The 11338-nt window shown below is 30.5% G+C and overlaps 1 protein-coding gene across 1 annotated transcript; it reads right to left on the reverse strand.

The window, feature by feature from the left end:
• Positions 1–1297: 1297 nt before the first annotated feature.
• On the reverse strand, positions 1298–3079 carry LOC122281530 (inorganic pyrophosphatase 2-like). Its single transcript, XM_043093090.1, has 4 exons — positions 2791–3079; positions 2541–2662; positions 2208–2409; positions 1298–1810 (listed from the first exon to the last, which is right to left on the reverse strand). The coding sequence occupies exons 1-4, from the start codon at positions 2926–2928 to the stop codon at positions 1454–1456; spliced, it is 819 nt and encodes a 272-aa protein (XP_042949024.1). The 5' UTR covers positions 2929–3079; the 3' UTR covers positions 1298–1453.
• Positions 3080–11338: the final 8259 nt, after the last annotated feature.

Raw genomic sequence — 11338 nt, forward strand, 5'->3', positions numbered from 1 at the left:
ATTATATTTACAACTAGATTTTTCTAATATATATATATATATATATATGCGCGCGCGCGCGTATACAAAGGAGTTAGCTTCGATTGGAGATTGAAAAACACTAAGCACGCCAGGTCCTTCAAAAAGTTTGGATTGTTGTCGCTTTGTTTGATTTTCCGCCCACATGTATCACCTCCCAGAACACAAAAGACAACCATGCAAACAGGACGCAACAATACGAGAAAAAAGAAAGGGAAAAAAAAAAAAAGTTTTTATAAAGTTATGATGGAGAATTTTTCATTAGATGTACGTAATAGATCATCATCATGTGGATGCATGATATCCAATATCCATGGGAGAAGGACGAGATGCCACAAAAGAAATGGATGGATGATAACATTAATGGGGTAACCCACATGGCAAACATATACATATACATAGAATGAATTTAAAGCTACTGCTAGTGGACTTATCCTTTTCATTTGACAGAGATTCCTCGACCTATGAATATAATTAGGTTTCAGGAAAGACAAGGAATGGAAAAGTTCCATTGGGCGAGATTGTCCACTATATTAATATGTGCAAACGTAACAACAGCTACATTTAGTTCAAAATCAAGAAACATGTAAAAGATGCACGTGAAAGAAGATTACCATGAAATATTGAAAGAGTGGTGAGTGGAGTAGGCACTCATCAGAATCTAAATCTTCATTTTTCCATATCAATCTCTTTCTGTTCTGTTTAATTGCCACCACTATCGAGATAAATTTCCCCTCCACTCTTGTTTTTCTCTTAATTTCTTATGGTGATTTAGAAACTAAATACAAGATTGATTGATACTTCTGATGCTTTTGTCCTCCAGTTATGTTTATTCTGCTCTCCCAAACAGTGGCGAGAATCAAGAAATATATGAGAATGAAACCGAGAATATCTGTATTTTATTTTTTATACTCATCTCTATCACCCGAACCTATGAATATGCTGCCAAAGCCAAAAAGGCACGATAAAGTTGCAATATTGCTAGCATGGGCAGTAGCTGGAAACCCGAATACTTATGCTGCTAATCAAGTAACTGGGAGAACTTGCAAATTGCATATTTAATTAATTATAATGGATCCCTGATAGAGATTTAATAAACAGCCTCTATACGCTTGATGTTTTGCAGATGGAATCCAGATAGGCAAGTTCTTCCTTGGTAATGGCATCTCATTCCACAACCTTGATCTTTGCATGAGTTGGCTCCAAATCATGCTTCCATCCAAACTTCATATTTTTGTATGTTTTTTTCTGACATAAAGACAGAATAAAAGGCTAGGCATTTATAAATAGTTCATATTGATCCATTCTTGATCAATTCGGAAAACCACAAACTTACAAGCATCTTTCTAAAGCAAGACATAAACCCAAAAAAAAAAAGTCTTTAACTTGTTAGATTTGGCATCTTGCCAACATTCAAAGTTCAAACTCGAAGCTATTATTGCTGGACAGGGAGAGCTTTAGGAAGGGCTTGAGCAGAAACAGAGATAGTTTGCAATTTGCAGTCAGCAGAGAAGAAATGGGAATTTTCTTCAAGGGAGATCTTGCTGATAAGGCTTAGCAGAATGCGCTCAAGGTCTTCTCCATCGATCCACTCATGGATTTCTGCCTTAATAAGCGAAGGATTCTTGCAAATTAGATCCCACAAGGGAAAATTCTTCCTTGGCATCACATAGTCTCCATCTCTGAGCTTTAAGCTTGGGCAATAGTCTCCACTTCCATCCCCAAGATAGATGAACTTCTTCTCCTCTTCCTCCTCTGATACTGAGGCTTGTATTCTTTTTATGATCAAACCCTGGAGTTTCACAAAGCAGAATTAGCCACAACTTCTTTATGTGATCAAAATCTTAAGGCTATAAAATCGGATATTATATGTGGGGTCGCAGAACAAAAAACAACCCATCAATTAAAAAAATAGACACCGAAACTTTTATATTGTGTTCCGATTTTATTGGACCCAGTTCTGAATGGCTTTCCTCAAAGCGAGACATGTACATGTCCACAATATTAATTATATATAATTAACACTAAAAACAATTAATATCAATATTTATTAATTATTTTTCGTGTCAAATTGGTCAACAAGTTGGATCCTTGTCGGAAATTAAATAATTCCACTAATTTTCATTTTCATTCTTAAAACGAATTAAATAGCCTGGCTCCAACAAATTGGGTACGTAGGAATTAATTACCTTGCACATGTTGGGTGGGCAGAGACTGCAGCCATGGGAGGATTTGTGGAAATCATGGTAGGGGAAGATCCTTAGCCTTCCTTCTTCATCCACAAAGCTTGGGTTCGTATTGATCTCCGAAAAATAATCCCTTAACCCGAGATGCTTCAGAATGGTCTCGATAAAAAACAGGTTTGCATCGCTTACAATCCTCAAATCACACCTTCAAAGAAAAAAGGAAAAGCATAAGTTCCATTGCCGCCATAAACTTCACCTCCTAAAAACATTTACACAGATTTTATAGGGAAAAAAAAAAATAGAGGTTAGCAGAGAGATGATATATGTTTATTATACCCTAAAGCGTGGGCTGCTTTGATGGCAGGGACGACTCTTGGATGTATCGGTGTCCGTTTGAGAACTCCTTCAACGTCCTCGATGGTTTTTCCTTGATCATGGAGCTCCTTCATCATCCTATCCTGTAAATTTTTATTTTTTTTTTTGTAACAAAAAGCAAGAACGTTAATTTTTCTTCCTTTTGAAAAGAAAAAACATAAAAAGAAAGTCCCCCGAATTAATTCTCATAAATAAATCAAGATTAACGTACCATGAGAGAGTTCCAAGGCATGGTAGGGAGGAGCTCATTGAACATGTCTGTGGCGCCCAGATCGTCGATCACCCAGTTGTCGCTGTCGCAGTCGATGATCGTCTTGTCGAAGTCGAAAACCACCACAATCCTGGTCATTGTATTCCCACCTACGTGCCGATCGAGAATGCCGGAAAACAGTGTGGACCCAGGAAATTAACAGCACTTCAAAAAAACAAGTAGTATCTTTGGTTCTTTGTTCCTGTTACCAGCAGAATTGTTTGTGCTAAGCGACTCCGAAGGAGGAGGGTATTTATAGCCAAAGAATTGTGTGAACGTGAAGCAGAACAGTTACCCGAAATCCGCATTTTGGAGGAATATTACCTGAATAAAGAGCCAGTGGTACGCTGGATATGTTCAATTTTAATATACAGGTGACAGGTCCCTGTTTTAACGTTGCTTTATGTTTTCTAGAAAATGTCCCGTCCCTCCGAACACCATGTGCTGGCGGTGCGATGTGATGACTTTGAGATGATTAGGGCATCCAACGGGAAAGAGGGCGTTATCTTTTTTGCTAAAAAGATAAAAATAAGAAAAATGAAATTAAGTGCTGGTGAGGGAAAAACGCGGGAATAAGAGAATATTCTGAGGAGAATTGAATTCACTTTGGAGTTCTTGCCTCTTGGCCACCACTGAACGCACTTTGCAACCAACAGTTTGGGAATATTCTGGGTTCGGTTCCATTTCTTCTTTTGAGTGGCTGCTAAGCATGGCTGTGTCACGCTCCACCCACTTACGTTCCCAATCTTTTAACCACATTTTCTTCTTTTTTTTTTTTTTTTTTAATTTAAATGTTAACTATATTTAAATTTTAAAAGAATTGATAACATAAGTGTTGTATATAAAATTAATGTAGCATTATTTTTTTATTATTAACCAAACAACCTTAATTAATGTGGCCTTTTTTGTTTTGCAAATTACGGAAGGAATTCAAATCCAATTCGACCTCTGATTTCATGCTGTCATGTTCCTGATCCATTGCAATGCTTACGTTTGTTTGTTTTTTATAAATACATTATACATATATAAATATATACATTACGTGCACATGCGGTTCAGATGCGAAATTTAGGCACGACAATGTTTGTTTTTCTTGTTTTTTTCTTTAATCATTGACACTGCAGACGAGGCTTTGTATTTTTCCAAAAAATAAGTATATATAGGGTGGTGGGCGGCGATCTCTGTTTTGAAAATATGGTCGAGTCTGACGGTACTATATGAAATTGATTGAAAAAAGAAAAAAAAAATCCGAGACTGACAATATTATTAATTACAAAATATTATTTTAAGTAAGCAGTATATTTTTTATAAAATAATTTATAAAATTAAAATTATTTTACAGAAATAATACTCTCAATTTAACATAGTTATATAGAAGAGAAATGATATTTGCAGTCGTGGTTGTACAAGCGGTGTGCAGTCACTTTGAAAAAAATGAATTAATATGGGACCCACATGAAAAAAAAAATTAACTTTTTAATCGTGAACCTCACTCTTTTTCAAAACGATTGCGCGGCGTTTATAATTTTACGACTGTATATAATATTGTTCTATATAAAATGGACCTGAAACGATAAAAGTCACCGAGCTTTTCTACCGGTGCTGTTAAAGTATTTCATCTTTTTTTTTTTTTTACAGCAATTTCTTTGCCTTTTTTTTTTTAAATAAAAAAACACAATAGTGAAAAATAAACATACACAAATTACAAATATTAAAAAAAAAAACACATTTCGAGAATTAAGGAAAATCAATAGACTCTCTCGATGAGTCTATCAGTTTCCATATAAAATATTGTAGAAAGTATTTATATCATTACTCTTTTTTGGACACAAGTTTGAAGTAAAAAGGCGGATGGAATATGCCCACGAGCTCATGCACTAGTATTGAGTTTATCCAAAGAGAACTATTCCCAACTCTCAAAAAATTTTAACGTATCCTGCTTGAGGCATTTTTGTGTAGTGTGTGCTGCAAATGGTAGTATATATAGTATCTAATGCCATTGAAAAAATAAAGTAGTCAATAAAACATTAATATTATAGTATCTAATTCTCGTGCATGGACTCATTTATTGAGCATTCGCATCGGTATCTGAATATGTATATGTAAAGATATATTTGGAGAATATGACATTTAATTTGACTATATTGAGTTATGTATCTCTATAATTTTATATGCTTACGAACTACAAATTTAAAGATTCATTATTAACTCTACAAATCTTATTATACTAAATATTTATCTCTTCCTCCCACTCTCTGGTCTTTTTCTTCTAACTATCACGCGGCCAGTAATGGTCGACCATTATTGCTCCACAGCGACAAAAATCACTTTGTCTGTTTGCCAATCTGGAGGGATGCAGCGTATAATTCGTTTGAATTTAATTGGCATGGCGTGCCTGCCAACTTCGTGTTGAATTTGTGTAAGTTCGTAACTGGTAAAAAGAAAAAACAAAAAGGGTTCCATCAGTTCTGAATACCAAAACTTCGTGTTTTAAGCACTACAAAAAAAATGGACTTTTACGACTAATTTATAACAATAAAAAGACTATAGCAACGAAAAGCATTACAAGAAATTGATTGTTAATAGTCTTTTCGTTGCTATAAATTAGTCGCAAAAGTCCGTTTTTCTTGTAGTGAAATTAAATTTAAATATCCAAATAGATTTTGTTACAGTTCATCTTACACTATACATTATATATATTTTAATATTTTTTATTTTATTTCTATTAAATTAATTGATTGTTTTTTACTTATCATTCATATATTACATATTTAATCAAATAAATAAATTAAAAAAAATTAAGAAAATCATATGTAGTGTGTAGTGTAAAAAAAAATTTAAATTTTTAGAATTTATATATTAAGTTGATTTTGATACATGAAATTTTTATTAAGCTGATGATACAAACTGATTTTTGAGCATGAAATAATTTTTGTTAGTAATATTGAGCACATGTTAATATAAACTGTTTTTTAGCACGTGTTAGTATTTTTGGTGTATATATAAATTTAGTAATGATTTTGATGTATAAAACTAGTAATATTTGAATACATGAAATTAGTGTTTTTGTGCACAAGTTAAATAATGGAATTCGTAGTGGGTGCTAATTGCAAAATTTATTTTTAAAAAATTAATTTTAGGAAAAACTTAATAATAAGAAAATAATTTTATTATTATTTTGATTTTAAGATACATAACAGAATTTTTCTTGAATAGCAAAGTCAATATTCAAATTAAAGAGATGATTTTGCATAATATGCAGAAACTAATTACAATGCTGTAAATGATCTACAGATAACGTGTCATGATCTGGGAAACAAAAAAATAAACAAGACTAAGGGACCATGCACGTTGGGATTGCATGAGTCATAAGCGGCGGCATATCAATATATCGATATGCATTAGGCTTTTGCCCTGGTGGCCGCCTGTCTCCCTCCTTCGAGGAGAAGAATATATATAATCGGATTCATAATTTTGTTTAAAAGAGTATCATTAATTGCTGCAAATTAATTGGCAAATTGGGTTCTTGAGTTCTATTTGCTAATGATGATGTCGATCATGCACCAGGCAGGCACCGCATGACCATGATATAAGATAAGATGTTAGGCCTGATCGAATAAATTAAGTTGGATATTATATCGTATATATGTGTGTGTCATGTTATTTCTGGATAAAATGCTAGTACTTAGCCGCCCCCCCCCCCCCCCCTCCTCTCTCTCTCCTCTTTTTTTTTTTTAATTTTATTTATTTATTTATATTTATTGGATTGGATGTATTGGATGCGTGATGATCATCTAAAACGCGAGATGGTAGGTTAATGGCGAACATGTTTCGTGCATGTTGCTTTAATGTGACGCCCAACGGCTCGATCTACGTAGTATATATACGTAACACACTCCATGATTCTCCTTTTCTTGGCCGGTATATATCCACGTCTAAGTTCACGAGGATTTTCCTGACCAGCAAAATAAATAAATAAATTCCGAGCATTTCTACTACGTACCATCTTCATTAACTTTATTTCTGTACATTTGTTTTTTTTTTTTTGTTTTTGGGGGGGGGGGGATTGGTTTATGCAATATATGACATAATTATTACTCATGCATATGAGCTCTGTGTGTAAAAACCTTTTTTGCTTGGAGCAGGGAATTAGCTGCAGGGACGTACATTTGCATGCATGTCTTGTGTGGACAAAAGAGGCTTTGCATGCACAAGCGTCCTAGCCGAGCTTATAAAGCATGAGATTTTGAGCATTATTTGCCTTGACTTTTACATTTTATTTACGTCGGCAAGCATGCATACTATATGCATCATACTTCAGCTGGCCTTTTCCTTGATCATGACTCGGTTCTGTGCGCGCGCTTCTTAACCAGAGATAACCTGCATGCACCTTATAACTCTGATCTATTAATTAGTCAATGATCAGATAGTGTTTTGTAAAATATATCCGGTCGAATAATCTTGCCCTGTATGGTGGGCTGCTTCCAATCATCTTTATGAAAGTATATCCCTAGCTTGTTAGTATTCTTTAACGTCTATTAAGCTTTTATGGTGGGAAGGACCCTCTCTCCTTGTTTAATTTCCTGGACTCTACTGTATTTTCAGGACTCGATCAGTTGTATTTTGCTCTATGAATGAATCTTGCTTAGGAAAAAATAAATAAAAAATCTTTCCTTATATATATTTTTGGGCTCTAGGACTTTTTACCCTTAGCCGGCTCAATTCAGGCCATTGCCTAAGCCCTCCAGTCTATTTAAGGCTCTCAAAATTAAAATTGAAGTATTTTTTTAAATTTTTTTGAAAAAAATAAAAACCATTTCATTAAATAAAATTTCAAATAAATTTTATATTTTTCAAAATATACAAGACCTCATAATACTAAATTTAATATTTAATACAATGAATTATTTATATTTTAAATAATTTTTTAAGATTTTGCTAAATTGAAGTATAAAATTTACATTAAAACCTCATTTTAAGTTATTGTATTAAATATATATTAAACAAATTTATTTAAAGATTTTAAAAATATTATATATAATAACTTATATTTTATTGTATTATAATTATAAATAATTGATTTAAATTTCATCTTAAATTTTAATTTATATTGAGCCGCTCTGTTTCCCCTAATTGGGATTTTTTTGCGTACATCTTATACAGATCATCATCAACCAGTTCTCGAACAAGTACGTGTGAATCTAGCTATATAGCCACGTCCCACTTAAAAAGATGGTTCTTTCAGCCTAGCCTGAATAATTTGACAGACGTATCTATTAAAAATATCTCTTCTGGGGTAATAAATCATATTTTGAATATTGCTTATTAAGAAAAAAGGGTTCTTCGGTTGTGTGGCCGAGTGCTAAATGGGTTAGGCCTTGTGTTATGGGTTCTGGGTTTTTGACATCAACTGATTTTGGGGCTTTGCCCGAGGACACATGCATTTTGATATGGCCTAAACTTCCATGAATACAGAGAGATGGGCATCAGTTTTGTTCTGTTTCTGTGTGGGCAGGTTGGGGTGGGTCTCCCATCTATGTGTTTTTTCCTATATGTACATGGGCTAGTTGAGGCTGTACTCTTTATCCAATGTGATTTTCCTATGAAACCCCACATGAAGTTGATCATTTTTTAGCTGCTTTTGTGGATGTTCTAGTGCCACTTCACCTAATTATGTGGACTTTTTTGAACAATTTTTATTAATTCTACTTTATTTTTCATGGAAAATGGGTTATTTTTCGTAATTTGTTTGATATAAGTAGCATGGAGTACTAGCAAACAAACTTCTCTATCACACTACAATTTTGGAAGCATTGGATGTTCTCTAGTTTGGCTCATAGCTCATATTCATCACGCTATCTTTCTTCTCTATTATGGTGTATAATCCAACCTACCATAAAGTTAGCCGAATATTTCGTTTTCCAAATACATATTTTTTAACTTTTCCGATTCATATATTTTTTTTAGTTTTATAAAAAAATAAAAAATAAGTTGCTAAATTTTATTAAAATTTAATATTCCGTTTACATACTAAGAATATCTCATATAATTTATGAATTTTAATTAAAGAGTTTGTGAATAATAATGAAATAGTCATAAACAATTTGTAAATATTAATGAAGTAATCTAAAAACAATATAGTTTCCAAACATACCATAAATACTTTACAAATTTGATGTTTTGTGAATATAATCGCTTTTTCTCATATTATCAATTTATTGGTGAAGAATGACATTTTTCTAGAAAATAAGGTTATGTTTTTGGGATGGTATTATCTATTATGGTCCTTTCGCTTCTCAACCCGATTCACATCAAGATGAGCAGGTTAACATAGATCAACTCTATATTTTTTTAAGAGTTGTGCTACTCGTCATTCCTACATATCACATGCTATATTTATTTATTTTAATTTTTTAAAATTAATTGAGTTTATCTACTCATCATTTATACACTACATATTTAGTAAGAGAAAAAAAATTATGTGTGGTGTGTGGTATGAGAATAATGAATATAATTTTTAATTTTTAAAAATTACGATTTTAAAAAAAGAGTAATTTTAGATACAGTTTTAGAATGTGTAAATCTAATTTAACACACTCAAGTTGAAAAAATTGAGATTTACAACTAACAAATAATTTTTTTACGTAATTTTTATATTTATTTACTTTTTTTCAAATAAAATACACAATATTTAAACACGTTAAAATTATAAATATTATTTTTTTAATAAATGTTTATCCTTGTCCGAGATTAGCATGATTCATTTGCGTTTCTTTGGCGCATTGGCTTTATTAACATACCTTTTTATTCCGTCAATCAAACTAATTGGTCACGTTCTTGACAAGTTACCTTTCACACTCAAATGATATCATGTCCCATTCTCTTATTTTCTTCAAGATTTTCCACTTCGATGCAAAAATTTGAGATTTATCAAAAAATCATCAATTGGATCAAACATGATCATTGTATGAAGGACAATGATACCCTTCCAACTTGACAACTTGTTGATTACCGATTTAAAATCAAGACAATAAAATTATTTTACAATTTTATCAGTTTATAATTAATAAATAAAAAAATTAAAAATATTCTAACTGTAATTTTAAAAAATAAGATCGAGAAAGTTAAGCAGTATTTTGTTTTACAAAATTATAAAAAAAAAATAATTTATAAATTATAAAAAAACAATTTACAAAATTATTTTATTTATTTTTAAAATTTGTTTATATTTAAATTGTGAACTGGTGGTAAACCAATTACAAGACTATTATTATTCTTATATGAAATGATGTATCATTTTCCGTGAATCAATGTTGACCGCATAAGGAATACGAACTTCTTATTCGAAGTATGATCCACATTATTTAAAATATCGTTATAATTTTTTGTTGACAAATATTATTTTTCTCACTAAAAACAGTCTTATCAATTTGTTTATTTTTAATCAATTCGTCTAGTCATGATATCCGCAGCAATACCAGCATACATAGCATTATATATTTATACAATGTTACTGTCACATAAAATTTATAACAAATTTAAAATTTACACAAATTTATATAATATGATAAATTTATTTTATAATCAAATAATCTTAATTTATAAATTTATATTAATGAGAGTTTTTGTCGTTGAAATATTTATCTTATTATTTATTTATTTATTTTTAAATCTGAAGATGAGAAGACGATCAACAATCCTCTCTTTCTTTCACAAATGGCAAATCACTCAAAACTCCTTACAAACTTTTCCAATCATTTATTAAGAATTAGGGATGGTTTGATAATTAAACACTCTTAATTCATTTCATCTCGTATAATTATTATAATTTTTTTAAATTTTTAAATAAAATATAATAAAAAATATAATATTTGTTTAAATTTTAAAATAAAAATAATATTAAAAAATAATATTTTATTTAACTTTTAATTCTCGTATAAAACCATCTTATCTCAACTCAACTTAATGTACAAACTTCCTTAAACTAATAGTTTGAATAATGAGATGAGATTATATGGTTTTAGATAAAAGTTAAAAGTTAAATAAAATATTGTTAGAATTTAAATTTTTAATATCATTATTATTTTAGAATTTGAAAAAATTAAATTGTTTATTACACTTTGTTGAAAATTTAAAAATATTATAATAATAAGATGAGATAAAATAATATTTGAATTCAAACGAGCTCTAACTTTAGTGTTAAAATAATTTAAGTTGAATTGTGAATAGTAATATTTTGTGAGTATTATTAAGATGAGTTTAAATTTTGTTATAAAAAATTAAAAAAACAATGAATACCATAAATGATTGATTTGAAATTATGCAACTTGGCCAGTTTGGATCTCAAATTCATATTGTTTAATTATTATAATTTTTTTAAATTTTAATTCAAAATATAATAAATAATTTAATATTTTTAAATTTTAAAATAATAATATTAAAAAATATTATTAAAATAATATTTTATTTAATTTTTAATTTTTATATTAATTCAATTTAACTCAGCTTA

This window comes from Carya illinoinensis, chromosome 1 (genome assembly GCF_018687715.1).
Source record: "Carya illinoinensis cultivar Pawnee chromosome 1, C.illinoinensisPawnee_v1, whole genome shotgun sequence".
Classification (NCBI taxonomy): domain Eukaryota; kingdom Viridiplantae; phylum Streptophyta; class Magnoliopsida; order Fagales; family Juglandaceae; genus Carya; species Carya illinoinensis.